Consider the following 21,697-nt stretch of genomic DNA (forward strand, 5'->3'; position numbering starts at 1 on the left):
GGGTTTGTAAAGATTTGAGCTGCTTTTATCATTTAATTTGAAATTTTGTCTAAATCAGGACTTTGGCTTGACTTTAAGGGAGATCTGACCATTTGAATTTCACAGATCGAGATATCTTGAAATCCAATTTGCTGAAAGAGTTACAAGCCTGGTGGTTGTTTAATTTCGGAGTTTTAGTTTCTATAGTTTCGACTCTTCTGTACTTGTATTGATCTGGTAATCCAGATATTTTGTATTCCTTGTGGGATTTATGTGATTGATCACTGTTCGTTATTTTCGTCTTAACATAAACGTTTCGTCAGTCCCAAACCCTTGGTTTGAACTATTCTATTATGTTGTTTGACTGTATATAAAGAACTTCCACATTTCAGAAAATACACCAAACTTGTTATTTTGCATTGTAGAGGTCTAATCTTAAGTAAACACAGTTTCTATGCTTTAAGGGAGACCACATAGTTGTCTTGCGTCATTATATGTTTCAAACATAGCTCCCCGGAATCAAGATGGAACTATTTCAGGGATTCATATAACAAAGAACTCTAAGAAAATTGTCAACAAATATTAACAATATTCATTTATTTCACAAAAATATAAATGTTCTTATTTCTTGGATCTGATTATCATTTTCGTCGACTTCATGTTCTCAATTTTCGTTCCCCAGTAGGGGCCGATTTCGGTTCTCTTATTCGACGGTTGATAAACGCCATTGAGATTTGACCATGCACAGTTATTGTACCACCATCCACCAGTGTGATAGGCGGCGCAATGCCGTCCACTCCCGTCATTGTCTCTATCCTTTGTTGAGAAGTACATACCACTCAAGTTATGAGCTTGTATCATCATGTCTCCTAAAATATTCAAACTTATATATGAAAGGTGAAGATAACGAACGGTGATCAATCTCATAATTCCTATAAACAATACAAAATAGATAGTTGGGCAAACACGGACCCCTGGATATACCAGAGGTGGGATCAAGTGCTTAGAAGGATTAAGCATCTTCTGTCGACCGGTCACACCCGCCGTGAACCCTATATCTTGATCTGGTAAACGGAGTCATCCGTAGTCAAAATGAGTGTGCCAAGAACGGCCTGACAATCGGTATGAAACACGTCAGACAGCATATGACCCAATGATAGGTTGTATTGGCAAACTAGATCGTTATAACGACCATAGAATGAAAACGTCAGAGATATAGAAAAGTTTGATTAAAAACTATTTCATTTCTGATGGTTCAGTATAGTTGTGTAATAATGTAACCTGAATATGATTATAAGAAACCTCCTCACAACACAAAGAATGCACTAGATTCAGCAAACTTTTATATTGCTACACACAAAATAATACCGGTATTCAGCAATCTTTTCTGAAATGTGTTTCGTGTTTTGTTTATTTGATCAATGTTCAAATATTTCTTTAATATTGCTTGTTGACACACAGAGTAAATAATGGGCAACACATCAAATTTTTATGCCACCATACCACTCGACAATCATATATCAGCGTGGTTTTCAAAATCTAATCATTCAATGTTCATCGTTATTGGTCCTAAATACTTCTCATTAGGAGCAAAACGGAAAAAAAGAACTATACCTGCATTTCCGCTGTAGCCGCTGATGGAGAGTCTATATTTAGAAGATTCACTCCCAACAGAGAAATGTGAGTACCGAGCATACACCATGGATCCAGTGAATTTCTTCATGTCAATACGCAGTTCCTGGTTTCTTCCGCTGGTCAAGGCATGGATTTTGTCATTTCCTTCAGAAATATAAATTATATTAGAATTTTCTTCGAAATTTGGTTTTTGTGTACAATGCGTTAAAGACCAACGACTCGAAGAAATCAAATGCTCAGAATCTCTTTTGGACAACCCATCGACTTTTCAGGACAAAGGAAATTTTTTTTAAAAATATATACATATATACATGTACATGTAGAATGTACATAAGAAACACTGAAATCCAACAACAGGAGTTGGATCGGTAAATATATATAAGGTCACTTAAAGTACCAACTAACAATAAACTAGAACTTTCCTTTTGGGACTAATACCCCCCTCTGGTGGGACACACTATATCATGGATAAAACAGACTTCCTCAGATCAAACCAGAAGTTGTCTAATCAAATGGTCATCTATTATATTATTGTTTTAATTGAAAACGTTGCTTTAAAAATCACTGAATCAATCCATTAGCAAAATATTTCTAGTGGAGTTTAATATTAACACTATACTAATAGGATTTTCAGAAAATGTAATCATTTATTATAATTTCTCTTAATTTGGTACATGGTTTAACAATTGCTAGTGTATGAACCCCCCCCCCCCCACTACGCCAACAGAACATGGATATGACTGTAAACTTTAGGCCTATGCTCGGCGCTTACGGCCATTGAGCAGTGAGGAATCTTTATTTTTGCCACACCTGTTGTGACACGGAACCTCGGTTATTGCGGTCTCATCCTCAGGACCGCCCCATTTAGTCGCCTCTTATGAAAAGCAAGGGGTACTGAGGACCTATACCAACCCGGATCCTCACAGGACTTTAGAAAATGGAAATAATCGTACATTGACTATAAATCAAAATGTGAAGTGCTTGCAATGTAAATGTTATTTTACTTTGATTTAAAAAATGCATGTAGAAGGTCTGTTCAAACCTTTTAATTTGTTTTTGAAATATTCTCCCGACCAAGAGACCCCAAAGAAAAAAAATAAGATATACTCTTTTTGGTTTAAATAAGTAGAAAATAGCCTGTAATTTCAAGACAAATTGTCCAATCAATAAGAAAATACCATGTGCACATCTTCATATAGTGAGTAATATGAGTGTACAAGTATTCAGAAAAATTCATGCACTAGTTTCTTAGAACATTCACGGACAAAAACATGTCTGCAGACAGACGGACATACTTATTCCAATATCTCCCCTAACTTCGTTTGCCGGGGGGGGGGGGGTGTTTATAAAATGATCACGTGGTGGCCCTGTAAATGCTGAGTAGTATCACGGCAACATAATATCTTCGTTCATGGACAATGTACTTGTAGTGAATTTATTCATTTATAATCATTTATTAATCAAACAATTTCTACACTCTTACAACCCTTCTCCGTCCCTTTATCAAGTTCCCTCCCCTATTCTTTCACCCCCTTTAATTCTGTCCAACATCACATCAACGAACCCAGCGAGTAATAGCAAAACTGTTTCCAGAAATATTGACATTTGAGCAGTTCACCATTGGAATAAAATTGTACATTAGAACAGAGTAATAAAATAGATATTCGTTTATAATCATTTATGAAATAGATAAAAACAGGGGAGGTCCCACCCTACATGCTAGAATTCAGCTAGTACTAGCTAGTAATCGTAAAAACAGTTTCCACAAACATTTGAACTGCTCGCGACTGGAATAAAAGAAGAAAGTAATGAAATATAGTAATTGTACTTAATGTAGAAAATAAATCATACTAAATGAAGAAAATAAATCATACTTAATGTAGAAAATAAAATTTTATAATTTTTCGACTTTAATCTTTTTAAGATTTTTCACCAAGAAAAGTAACAACAGAGATGATATTTGCATGTTTATATAAATGATAAGTCATCCTTACAATATTGGAATGAGTGGCTGTTTAACTGGATGTATGATGTTAGATTAGGAGGCAGTTTTGTTTGTTTTCTTTCCAGCTCTTTTTACGAGGTGACGTAGTCAACGTCGGTTAATCAGCGTCCAATTCAAGATGGCTGTCCGCCGATTTACTACGAGTTTTATTTTACCAATTTTGTTGAACATGAATTTTAAAACTTATCTCCCACAGGATAATGAAAGATAACTTCATAATACTGAAATTCGATCTAAAATTTGTCCCTGTAAATTTTCAAATGGGATAGATAAATATCGATATCTGATTTGTTTAAGAGTAAATCCGCCAGAAAACCATGCAAAATACCCAAAATCGTCCAAAAAGAGTAGTCGCAAGACAATCATTTTTGTTGTTACTATTCTCTTCATATGTGTTGAAGTCAGAATATCATCCTAAAATTGCCCAACACCGCATCTAGTTTTAGTGACGGCTCATTTGCATAATAGTAGCAATTCTTGTAGGAATATTAGTTATTTCATAGTCAACCAAATTGTGATTATAATAAAGACAGCCTTCTTATAGAAGAGGTAAAAGGTGATGTACCACTTTTTTGTAATCCAAACATTATGATTGGTAAAAACCCCCAACATATTTCAATAAAAATCTGTTTGAGTATAACATACAATATGTAAATGATATCATGCATGAAGATGGTACTTTTTATACATATGAAAAATTTTCATCCATTTATCCTTGTGTACATATTAATTTTTTTTTTTTTTTAGAATTTATGGGTATAGTATAAGCAGTAAAAGCATGGATGAAAACAAACAAATAATGAAAGGGCTATATTTAAGGTACAAAATCCCTTGATTTTACCTAATATCTATAAATTGCCATGTTGTAAGAAATCAAAACATATTCATGATATATTGAACTATAACGATACTGAACCAATCTGTAAAACAAAATGGAACACTCTATTTGGACTTGAAGAAAGTGAATGGAGAACAATTCATAAGTTACCATTTAAGTTAACACAAAATTCAAAATTGCCTGCATAAAATTAAGAGGAAGGATACAAAAAGCTGTACATTTTGTAAATTGGAAGAAACATTGGAACACCTCTTCTGGGAATGTGTAAATGTTCAATCCTTTTAGATACTTTGGAAACATATGTTGAAAAAAATACAAATCTACAGTTGTCTATTACAAAAAGAATTTTTTTACTGGGATTTCTCGACTCAAACAAATATATTCAAAACACACTTTTTCTGTGGTTAAATTACTACATATATACAATGAGGTGTAGGGTAAACTGATCGTAAGTCGGAACTTGATCGTAAGTCGAACACATTTTAAACGTCTTATAAATCCGTTGACAATCAATAAATGATAGACAACTCTAGCTTAGCCTTTTCATTTTATATCCACGTATAAAACAGAGTTATCTTTCGTTGGTCTAACTCTTTGGTTCAAGAGTACAAGGTTCCGGGAAATTTCAAGGTAAACTTTCACTTTTTTTCATCGTGTATTGAATGCTCAAAGTTGTTTTAAAGTTGCAAAAGTTCTTATTCTAAGAAAACGAATGTAAATGTTAATATATTCTACAGTATTATTAATTCTTTTGGCTACTTATGAGCAGTTTTGGATTATATGTTTACACATAAATCACCCAAAGGTCAAAAGAATAAGAAACGTAAAATGATCTGAAGTCGAACACCTAAATTGACCGAGAGTCGAACAGTGTTCGCCTCAAGATACGCCTATAAAATGAATGAAACATAAGTAAACCTTCAGTAAAATCAAAATGAAATATTTATTTTTTTTTTTGATTTTTTATTTATTATTTTTTATTTCACAAACATTGACATAAGACAGAAGAACATTTGACATTTTTTTCTAACCACTTTCACACACTTTCATACTCACACTCATACATTTGTTGGTAAGTGCTTGCATTTTTAATATAATTGTAAGAGAAAAATGATAACAATACAGAGCTTGAGTAAATAGATAAAAGTACATGTGGCTTCAAAAGTAGGGAAAAAAACATTGCTTGAAATAGCAAAATTATGATTTTTTTAAGTTGTCAAAAAGTGTTTTCCATACATGCCAGGTATTTTCAAATTTTTGTATTTCTAAATTCTGATACGCAATACATTTTTCAACCTTGTATTTGTTGTATAGATAGAACAATAGTTCCAAGAATCTTGGCAATTTCGTTTTTTTTCAAACAAGAAAAAATAAAAAAATAAATATTGATTTTTTTAAAATCCAATTTAAAATAAAAAAGAAATCTAAAAATCTTTTAATCGTGGAAATCAAACTGGCGTAAAAAGTCAGAAAAAAACCCATATCAAACTCAAGTCATTTTGTCCCCAATTTTCTTTGTAAGCAATGATGCCCTGGAATTTAACACTAAAATAATATCTAAACAGGATGAAAAACATTATCATCAAAAACCTGTATGCTGTTGGGATGCATCATCACGGAGGAAAAGAGTTACCAATATAAACTCCTTTGTTTTGCTCCCCGGAACCAGACAACCAATGGGATCGAAAGGCCGTGGCCATCTCTACGACAAGAATATGTCCCACAAGGCAGCATACTTAAGAAGATCAGATGCTGCTGTTGTGTCTGGATTGTTTCAGAAAGGCGTAGTGAACGGTTATTGTTACCTCAAAGCCAAGGGACCCATTTAGAAGATATCACACAAATCAGGCCCACAACAGGGTACAAATTGACCGGCTACCTAACATGGCTACGTCAACAAACGAAATCATTTGAAGCTGGGAGTTTTCAGGTCATATGGGGCTTTAATGAATATTTGAAGGTATGTTTAGACACAAGTTTAGTAGGAAAATATGTTAAGAATTTTTCGATATGAAATTTATGAGACAGCAACTCAAGAATAAAACGATATAAGGCCTCAACCGTGCGCAGCTTTTTGTGCGCCGTAAATCGAAGGTTTTTATAAGGGGTGGCTCTGTAGCTCTCTGTTATGTCAAAATATTTTTTCAAAGAGCTACAGTTCTGCAGCTATCAAATTGCATGATAACACGAGAGCTTGCCCCCAGCAGAGATTTGACCTCCCCCCTCAAAATATATCATTGCTTTTATATTAAAACACAACTTTGGAAAAATAAACGCTAGTGACTTTAAGCCAGATTTCGTTTTCAAAATGCATGAAGTTGTAGAAGTATCCTAAACCATATGGGCCCTAACCAGATCTTTGACACCTCCCTTTAATTTTCCAAGATTAAAACGCACATTTAAGTACATGATGTTGTTTAAAGCATCAATACAAGATTAATGAGGATGGAGTTTAGTTATTATAATGTGACAAATAGCGTTGGGCTAAGTTATTGATCTTTGTACATTCTGCATAAATAATGCGCCCCCCCCCCCCCTTTGCCAACAATCCCTAGCGGGCCTTCCAACGTTTATGTCGTCTAAATTCACACAAAATTTCATAACGATTGGCTAGCTGTTTTGGTAATCAATTTTCAAGAATGATTAATAAATGTTTAATTATGATTGGGATTTTGATGAATAAAGATACTTCAGTAATGCGTGAGCAATAATTTCAAAATGTGTGCCCTTGGGTGATTTAAACCTAATAATCCACGACTGATATAATGAATCTCGTCAATTTTAGATTTTTTGAATGTTAAAAACCCATTGTAGATGTCCAGAATGTTATCAGTGAAAAAGAGAGCTAGGCCTGACTACAGGAAATGGACGGAAGAGGCTATGTCAGCGGCTGTTACCGATGTTAAAACTAATGGACTCTCAATTCGGAAAGCTGCTGCAAAATATTCCGTTCCACCTACAACCTTAAACAATCGCACAACAGGAAAGATTCAAGAAGGGGCAAAGTGAGGTCGTGCACCTTTATTATCAAAGGCAAATGAGGAAGGGCTGCTGGAGAACGCAAAAAAGAGGGCCGAGCTTGGTGTGGGATATTCCAAGCACAACTTCCTCAGATGTGCATCTGAACTTGCAAAAAGAAGGTGTTAAATTTAAGCGCTCACTTCCTTCAGAGATGTGGTGGAGACGCCTGAAGCGACGAAGTCCTGAGTTCACACTTAGAACTCCTGAATCTACCAGCGCTCTTCGCCATCAAGGTATGACAAGACAACGAATTCAAAATTTCTTTGCTGTTTTGAATGATGATTACTCATCGCAACAACTCCATTGCAAACCCATGTATATTTGGAATATGGATGAGACGGGGATATTACTATGTCGCATAAACCCGGAAAAGTATTAGCTCAAAGAGGTGCCAAGACAGTCCATGGAAAATCGGGGTCCAGAGAAATGGTAATTGTTATAGCCTGTGCGAACGCAGCAGGAACCACCATTCCTCCACATTTCATTATGCCAGGAAAAACTAAACGGGCTCTACAAGGATATGGAATAGAAAACCTTCCAAAAGACTCAGTACTAAAGGATGCTAAATTTTCAGTATCCGAGAGCGGTTGGACGAAAGATAGGATTGCTCGTCTCTGGTTCGAACATACATTTCTGCCCAACATTGGAAGCGATAGGCCGCAGTTACTCATTTGCGATGGGCATGGGTCCCATAACAACATTGAGTTCATCGAAATAGCTCGATCCAACAACATTGTGGTCATGGAGCTTCCCAGTCACACCAGCAATTGGACACAGCCGTTAGACCGTTCCTTCTTCAAATCTTTGAAATCAGGATGGAACAAAGAGGTCGACACATTCATATCCACCACTGGAGTATCCATAGGACATGCTCAATTCCTAAAGGTTTTTGAAAAAGCTTGGTCGATGTCCATAAAAAGAATCTGATGTGAGATCGGGGTTCAGGGCTACAGGAATATATCCCCTAGATCGAAATGCAATTCCGGCTGAAGCTTTCCTGCCATCAGAACTTTATAAAGATCAGGAAGTCCAAACACGTGGTCCATCTTTTCCTTCAGCGACGGTGACCTCCCCACAAACTCCCAATTTTGTTGAATCAGTAGCTGCAGATGGTACCGTCACACCAGCCTTGGCTGATATGGCACCTGACGTCGAATGTCCCCACTCGATGGAATCAGTAAACGTCTCACAAACACCGATTCTGCCTTTGGACCCATTGCTAAACGCCAGCGTAGATGAAAGCCTTTCCGCCAATTTTGAAAATATCAACAACATTATGTTCACCGTGCCCATACAGGAATCTGTTACAGATTTGCCTTTGGTGATAGGTCCTGATGGAAGCCTTCAGTTGACAGACCTATCTTGCGTGGAAACTACTATTTCTGAGCACATTGACGACCAATCTACTTTAGTGAATAACGTAGTCTCGCTACAACAGTCCGATTTGCCCGTCATTGACATGTTTGTCATTCCAACTGTTTATCTCGGAAAGGATGCAGGTAAAACAAAGCAGAAGACGAAAAGTAAATATTTTGTTATCACCTCAGATGAGGCGTTCAGAGAGAAAAAGAAAAAGGAAGATGAAAAAAGAGAAGCGGAACGTATGAAAGAGGAAAAAAGAATCCAGAGAGAAAATAAGAAAAAAGTTAAAGCAGAAGAAAAAGATAAAAAGATGATTGAAAAAATGTCCAAGAAAAAAAAGCTTTAATAATGTTGGGGGGTGGGTGGGTGGTGGTATTCAGGCCTGAAGATGAATGTAAAGAGACATGACGTATGAAAGAGGAAAACAAATCCAGCGAAAAAATGAGAAAGCAGATAAAAACATTACAAAACAGATAAATCGATGGCTGAAATATTGTCCAAGAAAAATAAAAGCTTAATTATGTGTGTGGGGGGAGGGGGTGGATGAAACCTGAAATGTAAATATATATGTGGAAAAATTGTCATATTTCTATGAAATTTATCGATGAATAAATTCTAAAATTAATTTGTATTTTACTTTCAGTAGTTCTTTGTGAAATAAAAAATGTTTAGATGAATTGATAAGGTTTAAAGATTACGAGATCGATCATTATCTCTTTACAACTATCTCAACGTTCGACTTAATATCAACCCGTTCGACTTACGATCTAGTACGTTCAACTCACGGTCAATTTTCACCCCTCACTTTTTCCTTGCTTTCATACAATCGATGTGTGATGCCGCAACCAGAACTGCTGAAACTATGCATTAGATAGGGTTTTCGATATACCTTGGGTTTCACACCCTTTACAAGGTACGAGAGTTTCAATGGATGAGTTCGAAGAGGGAAGGTGTTCGACTCACGATCAGTTTACTCCTACAGAGAAGACATTAAATATAGTAGTAGCGATATCTCATTTGAAAAAGAACTATGATACCTTGAAATACATCTTCTATAAAAATGGTGAAAAAACAAAATTTCACACAACCTGGAATGGATGGAACCTTTGAAACAGCCTTTCAATTGAAACAGCCTTTTGATACACTTACACACACACTCTCTCTCTCTCTCTCCTAAAACGTTTTTTTTTCCTGTAAATTGAAGATTAATGCATATACCACTTGTGTTGATATTACAGAATAGAAGAAAATAAAGAATTATATATAAAAAATAAATACATAAATCAAATCTATTTTTTTTTATTGTAAAGGATGGTTTGGATGTTGTGATATCCCCTTGTTAGAACTTTTCAATATTGTTTGGTGAAAATGGCGGTAATACAAACGATGCAAGGAGGTAATCTCAATATTACATGCGATTTTTCCGGGAGTTGTTGTGGAACATCGATGTACTACTAAAGTCAAAGATATATGAGTGCTATATTAAGGAAACTACAACAAATATGACAACACTGTAAATGAAGTACCACAGATTTAGCTTAGCGCTCAGGGCCGCAGCAGTGAGGGTTCTTTATGCCTGTCGCGGCACGGGACCTCTGTTTTTAAGATCATATCCGAAAGATCCGTGATTTTCACTTCTAACTGCCGAGCGTTTGGCCAAAGAGCAATCACTACCTACATGGAAATTAACGCCGTATGTATGACGCGGCCATGACACGGGCGGAGCTTGAACTCACGAACTCCCGGTTACGAAGCGAACGCTCTACCACTGAACTACCGCGATTGGTTAGCGATGAATTTCAATATCTACTATATAAATTAGTATAACTGAGTACAATGAAAAATAAAGACATTTCAGTGAAAGGTCAACACAGCAATGGAATACCATTCACATTGTATTATCTTATAATACATGTACTGTACATCGTCAACCCTGTACTACATGTAGCATTTCACACATGAAATAATTTACTTATAACTGTCTGTGAGTTAGAATATAAAATTTTGATTGCATTCATGCTGTGACATCCTATTATTCGTAATTGATTTCGTTTACACATAATAGCATCTGGATAGGCTATGTTTTTATGACTGATTAACTGTAATTTCTGACTGGTATTTTTATTGTGAAAGAACTTTAAAGTGTATATAATCGGAATGCAATTGGAGCTCACAAATGCATTATTATCTCATTTCCCCCTCTCTACTTAGGTCTATGTAAACAGCGTTCCATCAATCTCAGCTAAGGTCAGTATGATGGAGAAATCAAAGTCAACACTCAGGAAGAAATTGGTAAACGTTTTACTGCAGATTTGAAACAAACAAATTTGCTGATCATAGAAACTACAGATTTCTTTTCCTTTGAGTGCAATATAAATCTCTAAATATTTATTAGTATTTAATAGCAACAGGATTTATTTGATTTTGTGCGTTTTCTAGAATTGTTTATAAATTGTATTGTACTATTTCATCTTCGTTCTCTCTTTCGCAGAGTATGTCACAAGAGTTCTCGCAGGAAAGTACTACATGTACCACTCAATCTAGCCTTTCAACTGAGTTTACACATGGATCACATTCTGATCGGGAACTTGGAAAAGAGAGTGACTGTGAAAAGTATCTGAAAGTTTTGTCAACAAATGTATCATTGTTTTTTCACAGAAAATTTACTAACATTTTTTTTAATTATTTGTCAGACCTGTTTTAAAACTGGTTGTGGCGTGGTGCAACTTTTCAGAGTTGAATACCCATTGTTGCTTTGCATATTTAAATTTTGACTTATCAATTTTTAAGACCATTGTCAGTTATAACTTTGAAATATGTTGAAAATGTCAGTGAATTTATGTGAATTCAAGAATTTTGAAGACTCTTTAAAAAAATACGTAAACTCAGATAGATCACTTGATTTTTAAAAGTCAAAAATATTTGTATCGGTAATATTGCGAGTGTACTATTATGAAAGTACTATTCGAAAACTCTTTCCCCAGCTTGCAATTGAAAAGAAAAATTGCCCTACATGTATCAATGTCTAGTAGTTATTGTAAAAAATATGGCATATTGCCAAATTTTAAGAATTGTCTGCCCTTTGTATTGCATTATCCTGTATGTTTAATACTGATTGATTGTATATTGCTTACATGTAACAATAACCGCCCAAGAATTTTTCACTCATATGGAAATGTCACCAATGCCGGTGAAGGGCTGAAAAAAATTAAGCTTATGCACTTGCGGCCTTTGAGCAGGGAGGGATCTTTATCGTGCCACACCTGCTGTGATGTTGGGCCTCGGTTTTTGCGGTCTCATCCGAAGGACTGTCCCATTTAATCGCCTCGTTCGACAAGCAAGGGGTACTGAGGACCTATTCTAACCCAACCCGGATCCCCACATGACTAATGCTACTTTGGAAGGCCATTGTCATTTGTATCTATGAAATTCATTGAATTAAGTATGAATTTAATTTTAGTCCTATAACCTAAATGTATATGTACATTTAACAGTTTTGTAAATCTTTTTTTAAGAAAGAGGTTTTATTTAAACTAATTGATTTTTAAAGCCAGTCCCAAAAATATGCATTAATGGTGTTTACTAATTTATTTTGACAGTGGTGTAAAAGATAATTATTTCCTAACCTGATCTTGGAAGATGTGATTCTTCCAATTTGTACATTTTATTCATTTTTGAAAAATTAGCAATATGCCAAATTTCAAGAGTTGTCTGCCCTTTGACGTGTGGCATATCTGATTGTAACTTGAGCCATTTTTTTTAAGAACACTGTCTGTTGTAACTTTTAAAAAGACAGATGGCGCTTCGTATTGCGGTCATATTTTTTAGGTGAGGCTTTTTCAATTACTATTTGGGATGTCTACCTACCCACCAAATTTCATCAAGATGTATCCTGCTCAAAGGTCGTAAGCGCCTAACATAGGCTTAACTTTTGCAGCCCTTCACCGGCAATGGTGACGTCTCCAAATGGGTGAAAGATTATCGAGAGGGACGTTAAACAATATACAATCAATCAATCATCAAGATGTGGTAACCTATGATTTTGGACAGTATTGCATGATGTTTTGCTAGACATGCTCTTACATAGTTCATGGGGGAATGTAAAGATTTCTTCCAAAAATATATATTTTCAGTTGATCAGCATTTTTTTGTTTTTTTGTTTTGCGAGTTATTCTATACTTAAGTGCAAATGACCAGCTACATTATGTACGCAATGAAGGAGCCAGTAACTACACGTGTGTTTGTATATTGTTGATCTCTACGAGAGTTCTGGTAAGAAACATTGTTTTCAGATAAAAAAAAAAAAAACAACCCAAAAACCAACTAATAACGAAAGCCAGATTTTCATCATATTCTGATGAAGAAAACCTAGTTTCCAAATGTATGGATCCACGTTGTGGCACCTGTCTTATTCAAAAACAGGATATTCATTTACTTCTAAATGTGGCAAAAGTTCACTGTACCTGCTAATATATCATTCAAATCCAGAAATTTAATATATAATTGCATTTGTACTTTCTGCGGAGGAAATTATATATACCAAACTAACCGACCGTGTGAGAGTCCACTAACAACAAATACGGGCCCATCCATCAGGAATACAACCTGCAGTGAACATTTCGATTTATGCGCCAATGGAAACTTCTTAATATTGCCGTTTTATAAAGTTTCAGAAAGTAATGAACAGTTACGGAGAGCGAAGGAGGACTATTTTGTAAAGTTATTCAAACCTAATAATTATTATAACTTAGATTTTATATTTCAAGTCATTGCTTTATTTTTGGCACCTTATTGACTTAAACTTGTGCCAATTTAGTATGTTGCCTATGTGACGCCACAATAACGAGGTCTTTTATAACAACAATCGGATCACCTCGGTAGGTTCCATTTAGATGTAGGGTACCGAAACCTGCCGAAGTTTGTCGAATGTTATAACAAGTACATTGTGCACTTTTTGTATTAGTAGTTTAGATCGTTACCCTCTGAAGTATGGTGTCCGGATAGGGCCATTTGCAAAAGCGTGACTGCGCGTTAGTCACAACACGCCGTCACGCCAACAAGCAACGCGCCTCCGCGCTCTTACGCCAACAACCAACGCGCCTACAAGCAACGCACATTCGCGCTGTCACGCCAACAAACAACGCGCCCTCGCGCCGATAGGCAACGCGCAGTCACGCTAACATAGCTGTACACAACTCGTCTTCGCGCAGACAAGTGCGAGTTGTGTAAAGTTGTGTTAGCGTGACTACGCATTGCTTGTCGGCGCGAAAGCGAGTTGTGCAAAGCTGTGTTAGCGTAACGGCGCGAAGGTGAGTTGCTTATTGGCGTGACGGCGTGTTGTGACTAACGCGATGTCACGCTTTTGCAAGTGGCCCTATCCGGACACCATACTGAAGAGCCGTGCAACACGGCGAAAGCGCTAAATGTAATTAATCAAATGTGGATAATGTGTACTTAGTCATCGTTGGATATATTTTTTCTACTTATTACCTATACCTTGGACTTTTTCCACAATTTTACTTTATATATGAACTCTTGAGAATTGAAAATGAAACCGGTTGAGTTATTTTCGTCGTTGTAATTTTTCTTTATCATTCTATTACTTGTCTTGATATTTGCTTATATTTTGCATTATATATAAAGTGCGGTGGTATCTCTCCTATAGGCAGGCTACGCTAAAGTGCGATGACCCGTCATTCATTTTTAGGCGCACCACGCCAAAGTGCGATGGTCTGACACTCCAAAGTCCGATGGTGCGGTGGTAGAGTAACATTTCTTACGCCACGTTATCATGACGTCATTCGTAACGTCTTTCAAAATCAAACCGAAGAAATGCATGGGTGATAAAGATTGACATGGACGACAGCAATGGCAATGTTTACACTATAGGATTGTGAGAACAGCAAAATACATTTGTTGTCGAAATATCTATTTTGCCCAAACATGCTTTGATTCATGATCGTTCATTACTTGTGACGTACACGTAATAAATTCCTGGAGGTATGCTATATGATGCAACACATTCTTTTGGTGAAACAATATACGGTTGGTGAAGTTTGTACACATTGTGTTCATTTGGCAAATGAGTGTGAACAATCGCACTTTGGCGTATCACATCATCGGAGTTTGGCGCAGACCATCGCACTTTGTCGTGGCTATCGCACTTTTGAGTCCTAATAGATATATAGATAGGTTGATAAATCCAATTCATACATAATTCCAATTTTTTTATTTTTATAAAGCGGCATTAAATATATGTATGAATTCAAGAAATGAAACATCACATCATTTGCAACTTAGTACAAATGTTGATTTAAGAATAAGACATAAATGTAGCATATGAATACACACTTACCTAACCAATATTCCTTGCTTACATCACCGAATCCTCTCTTGTAATCATTCCAGTTCAGGCGAAAATTCGTCTGACCATTAAATCTTCTCTGTATTACCTAAAATGTTCAAAACAGAGGATATTCGAAATATGTTTTATTTACACATGTAACCATATATTTCAACAAAAGGTCTATGGACCACTTTCGCTTACCTGAGTCACCTTGACTCATATTTAAATATTTCCCCCATATATTCGTATGTAAAACTTTGATCTCCTATTGTAGCCCCAGCCAACGAACTTGCTTGTAACAAACTTGAATCTGCACTATATCAGAGTGCTTTCATGTAAATTTGAACTTTTCTGGCCCAGTGATTGTTGAGACAAAGATTTTTAATTTTTTTTTTTACAATACATCCGCATGTATAACTTTTATAAATATATTGAAATATATATTTATTGTGGCCCCACCCTACCCCGGGATAGATTTAACATATTTGAATCTGCACTGTCAGAAATCTTTCGCGTAAATATAAAATTTTTCTGGGTCTGGTTGTGGAGAAGATTTCTAAATTATCCCACCCTATTTTTGTGATTATGTCCCCTTTGAAGGAATCATGACCCTTCATTTTAACAAGCTTGAATTTCCCTTATTTAAAGATGATTTGTGTCAAGTTTTATTGAAATTAGCCTCCTGGTTCTAGAGAGGACGAGTTTTAAAATTTGTCTGTGTATTTTCGTAATCATTTCCCATTGGGGAAGGGCGTTGCCCATCAATAGAAAAACTTGAGTTCCCTTCACATCAGGATGATTTCTGCCAAGTTAGGTTGACATAGGCCAAGTGGTTTTGGAGAAGAAGATGGAAATGGGAAAAAGTTTATGACGACGCCAACGGGAACTTTTGATTAGGAAAGCTCGCTTGAGCCGCCTTCGGATCAGGTCAGCTAAAATTAAGATAAAAGCGTTTAAACTACAACATTTAGTGTCTGTGATTTGTCTAGAACATCATCATTGCTAACATAGGTTTGTGGGCACTTGAACTTGGTTCATTATCCAAAGTCACCGGGGACCGCGTTCATGAATAAAAGGCGAAGATAACGAACAATGATCAATCTCATAACTCCCACAAACAATAGAAATAGAGAATTGGGCAAACATGGGCCCCTAGATATACCAGAGGTGGGATCAGTTGCCTAGGAGGAGTAAGCATCCCCTATCGACCAATCACACCCGCCATGAGCTCTGTATAATGATCAGGTAATCAGAGGTATTCGTAGTCAAAATCAGTGTGCCAAGGACGGCCTAACAATCGGTATGAAACACGTCAGACAGCATTTGACCCAATGACAGGTTGTATCGGCAAACTAGATCGTTATAACGACCATAGAATTTGCGAAATGCTGACTTTAAACGAGACTGTTGAAACCCCTGCACCATCAACTAGTTTGTCAGTAGTTTCTTTTAAAATAAATTCTGCTTCATAGGAATATAAAAACAGATCAGCTGACGAAGGAGCACAATTCGTGCCAATGGGATTTCCAACAGACCGTTGGAAGACCTAATCACCAAAGACTACGAAGATATTGTCAATGAGGAACTCCAGCATATTTTTCGTTCAACTTCAGAGTACTTGTGCGTGGAATCAGAGCGGTGTTTCATAAAATAATTTTTGGATGACTGATCACTAGATATGAATATTTCCGTTTTCCATTTTTTTGTGAAAATGTATGTGATAGTTGGTGTCGCAGAGAAAGAGAGCGTTTCATTGAGGAGATCTGCAAGACCAAAGAGACCACCAAAACACTTAGATGACTATCAAGTAAACATGATCAATGACAGGAAAGTGGATATTTTAAGACAGCTATTTGTGAGCACAGAAGTTCCAGAAGAGAGGAATATTTTACTTAAAAGCATTATTAACATTGTAAATAAAGTGTAAGTTCACTGCCATTCTCTGCCTCAGTTTTTTTTTGTGTTTTGTAAATGACGAGGACGTCATTTCTTTATTGGGGGGAGTTTGTGATAGTTGGACTTTTGTTTTATTATTTTACATTATACTTTGATTTAATCCAGATTCTCATTCATTCATTCATGCTTGCATTCATTCATGCGCAGCGCTACTAACTACAGTTTTGTGTGTATGTGTTTAAATAAACCTAAACACCCCTATTTCTTATAATGGTTAAGTCCAGGTCTGGGGTATTGAATAGCCTAGGTGAAAGTATGTACATTTTAATAGGTAATGTACTGGGTTTAAATTTCTATTGGCTGGTTATTTGTATTTTGGCCAATGGTAGACCCTGGCGGGAATTTCAGGGTGCTTGCAGGTATTCTTTTTTTCAAAGTGAGTAGTTAGTGAGTTGCTAGACCAGGAGAAGAATAGTTTGTCTTACATAGGTGTGACTACATTTTATAAATCTAAAAGTACTTGGATTGTTCTATACAACACCTTTACCTGTAAGTAAAATAAGCTATTTAAAATCTATAAAATCACTTATTTAATTCTATATAAGTAATTAATGAATGAGAAAAGTTATATTTTAAATCAATTGCCAAACTTGTATGAAAGAGAAGAATGGAAGCTGCTAAATGTTATGAATATCTATTCAGCTATTGCAAGTTTTTATTTTAATTCATGTATCCTTAAATAAGAAGGGTTTGTGAATATTGTCATAATTGCTGTTTTAATAGGTCAGTATATATAAAGCCCAGTTTTGAGCCAACACTGTATTAGGGGCTAACTCGGTTCCATAAACCGGTATGTAATGTACATATAATTGACCTAATCTAATTACTATATTTTAATCACAGAAATAATGTAAACTATAAATTAATGGCCTAAACATTAATTTGTATTAATTGAATGTTCTGTGTATTTGTTATTGTTGAAATATCATGTCTTCGTATTGTCTTTGTGTTGTTTGTATGTTTATATATTGTCATTGTTTTAGGGTCATCACATCTCATCTCGTATATGTTTTACTCCGTATGATTGATGAAATAAATGAACTCACTACCCTACAACCATCTTGTGAAATTCATATTCAAGAACGGTTACATGTATTGCAGGAGACTTTTGTAGAGTCGCATCACACCTTCGCCTTTCTTTGTTTCATAACAAACATAATAGAAAACATCCACTAAAACACATAATCCTATACTCAAATCTCATTTCGAAAACATTCTCGAGAAGGACGTTAATATATGCCACCCAACAATCATTTCCAAAACACAGAACTATATACATGTATTTCGCGAAATCTGAACAGCATTATATGAAATAGAGATACGGATTTGAATTCAATGTATTGTAAATTTGTAATTCGAAAAACGTTTAACTTTAATTCCCATGAGCTAATGATTTGACAACATTCAAGCTATACTACATATATATTGCCCCTCCCCCTTTCGAGTCCCTGCATATACATATACCAAATAATTTAACCAATGTGAACTGCGCAAATTTCTTGAAAATAAATCAATATAATCTATGAAACGGTCGCCATTGTGTTCATCTTGTACTCTAGGTGCTCTATGGACGAGTTCATTGCTGATTACATTCAAAGTATACTACATAACGCCACCAAGTCGCTGCACATACATGTAGCAAATAATTGAACCACTGTGAACTGCGCAACTTTCGTGAAAATAATCCATATTCAATTAAAATAAAATAAATTACAGGGCAATTAATTTGATGTAAATAATTTTTTCTTTAATATTTGAAAAGTTCAGCTTCTAGTAAATTCTGTACTTTGATTATGTCAAGTCGTCAAATCATTAGCCCCGCCTACAACATATCACGTGTTTATTGCAGTGATATCTAAATAGCCCTACCGTCCAACCCCCTCCGTCTGTGGTCATGTCACAGTAGACTCTCGTTGGATTTTTGTTGTCCGGATAGATTGTGTACACCCTGTCTCTTCCTCTGGTGCGGGAATTCCACTTCAGAATTTCTTCACAGTCACGTGCTTGTCCGACTGTAATGGTCAGACACCAATTCACATTACAAACAAGATGTATTCACGAAATATTGATGATCCCGTATGATAGCAATTAATGTAATTCTGGTAGGCAAAGAAAGGTCTTGTCACAAGGAATACACATGTGAAATCTGAACGACCTATCAATAACTGTTCAAAATTCATGTCCAAGGTTAAAGTTTTTGCGTCAGACCAACGGAAAGGCATAAGACTCACATACATGTCTACCTACACTACAGGTCAACTTGATTGTCATTGCACATAGACGTCGATACTTTTTAACGTTACATATATGTGCGATAGCGCACCAATTTACAGATACATTTTTTTTAATAGAAAAATATATTTACTATATTTAAAAATTGATTTCATTTTTGAAAATACATGAGGGTGTGAACTTCGACGCGGCGACATATTTCATGAATTAAGCCCGTTAGCGCTTCATGAACAGTATACATGTAGCTCTATTTCTTATACATGTATTTACATTCTACCTGTATTTCTTCCATAATTCCCAGTCGTTAAAATAGACATACTGTATTTATCAAGGTTTATACGTACATTATTTACAACTATAGAGCGTTCATGAGGAAATGCTTGTCATTAGAATTTGTAAAGATCATTATAAATGTCAATGAGTCCTTTTTTAAACATTGCAAAAACATGCATATAGGGAACTCTGAACAAACATACACTGACTTACATGCATGCAAAATCGTTCCAGCAGGGAGTCTGTAGTTAGATATTATATCCAATGATATCGGATTGTGAATCTTTGCGTACGTCTTGGTGAGTCTCCATTTAGCGGATTTCAAATAGTCAGCAACATGACCTGGTGTTAAATGGAAACGACTTATTTAAACATGTAAAGCATATCTACAAAATTAAAGGTGATCAATGCTATAATTTGTCAATCATGCTGGTGAATTACCTTTAACTGGGTGAAAGTTCAATCCACATGCTTTGGCGACCAGGAGAAAAGCAAAGGCGAGAATCTTGTAGTCCATTCTAGAAAAATCATAAAGATCAAAAAAAAGCTTAACAAGAAAAATTAACAATAATTATAGCAAGGAGGACCGATATGATAGCGATTTGTCCAAAATATGTGTTAGAGTATTTTAGATATATATATGACTTGGTACATATTTTAAGTTGACAATGTCTTTCAAGACCGTCCCTAATTGTTGTTAGTGCTGATATTGGTTTAGATGGACCTGCTACCATCATCCTGGTTATTATAACTATTTTGTTGATTGACGGGAGTAGGGTTGGATTTTAATCATTACTACATCATATTAGTCATGTACTATTTCCCCTTTTAAAAGAGGAAATTCTAACGGGAATATTTACTTGAACTGTTTATTTTGTGTATATCAACAGATCTACTGATTATTAAAATAATTGTGATCCATTCAGAGGATGTATTTGTTTATTTTTTTTTCGATTCGTTTTATATAACATATTACGGGTTTTGCTCCACAAGCACATATATCGTACATGCATTAGTCCAGGGCTGCGTTCAAGATCTTAGCGCTTAGCCTATGGGCTAGGTTTGGTGGCTGATCTGTGCTATTGTACACTTTATTGTCTTATTGTTATTTCGAGGCGAAAAGACAATAAAACGATATTTAGTGGCTTTTCGTCTCGAAATAACGAAGAGACGACAAAATGATGATATTAGCTACTTTTTGTCTCAAAATAACGAAAAGACAACACATGGTAATATGGCACAAATCAGCCACCATACCTAGCTCCTAGGCTAGCCGCTACGATCTTGAACGCGACCATGGTGTTAGAAGTTGACCTTGACTTCCGGGTCAATTCTTAATTTTGATTTTAACCCTCATCAATATTCATATGTTGTAAATTTCACTGAAATCGACAATGTAAGTAAACAAAACTTTATTGTGCTGTTTATATTTCTATGTTAAATGAGAAATAGTATTTTGTGACCGATATTTTAATTATTAGTAAATTTTAATTGTAGAACAATGTTTAATTAGATTTTCTGTCAAGTGTAAACGTTTTTTTTTAACGTAAATTGGGTTAACGGAATTTAACAGATACATGATAGGAAGGAAATCCGATTATTAGTCAGCTAGCCTAGTAATATTTGGGAGTTAGGACAACGTTTGGTTCATCTAAATTTTCTAATGTAAGCGTGTAATTATCTTATTTGGAATCTATTAATTGGGTTAGTTTGATTGGATTGGTGATTAGTGAACTTAAATCAATAGAGTTGATCAAATTTTCCAATTATTTTGGAATCTGGTCACTTTTACTTACTTTGGGAATTGATATTTTTTAAAGATTAAAGTCACATATTCAGATATTTTTGTATCAGACTTTTATTTATTGAATTTGTGGGAAATACATTATATCTAGATCTAAATGAAAGTTATTTTGAGAGGCTTTATTTTCATGTAATTGATGGGATTCAATAAATTTGTGAAACTTTAAATAGACTCACATCAAATCTTAAAATTCGGAACCATAAGGTACCTGGTGTCAGCTGATAACTATTACTGTATTCAATAAAC

General features: G+C 35.4%; 1 protein-coding gene across 1 annotated transcript in view; it reads right to left on the reverse strand.

The window, feature by feature from the left end:
* Positions 1–559: 559 nt before the first annotated feature.
* The window catches only part of LOC125650009 (ryncolin-1-like), a 31,635-nt gene continuing 10,497 nt past the window's right edge, over positions 560–21,697 (reverse strand). Inside the window, exons 2-7 of the mRNA XM_048877948.2 lie at positions 20,089–20,165; positions 19,861–19,989; positions 19,012–19,154; positions 15,196–15,292; positions 1,594–1,758; positions 560–848 (exon numbers count right to left, since the gene is read on the reverse strand). Coding sequence (XP_048733905.1) covers positions 601–848; positions 1,594–1,758; positions 15,196–15,292; positions 19,012–19,154; positions 19,861–19,989; positions 20,089–20,164 — 858 coding nt within the window. The 5' untranslated portion in view covers position 20,165 and the 3' untranslated portion in view covers positions 560–600. The remainder of the gene's footprint in view (positions 849–1,593; positions 1,759–15,195; positions 15,293–19,011; positions 19,155–19,860; positions 19,990–20,088; positions 20,166–21,697) is intronic.

Source organism: Ostrea edulis, chromosome 5 (assembly GCF_947568905.1).
Source record: "Ostrea edulis chromosome 5, xbOstEdul1.1, whole genome shotgun sequence".
Lineage (NCBI taxonomy): Eukaryota > Metazoa > Mollusca > Bivalvia > Ostreida > Ostreidae > Ostrea > Ostrea edulis.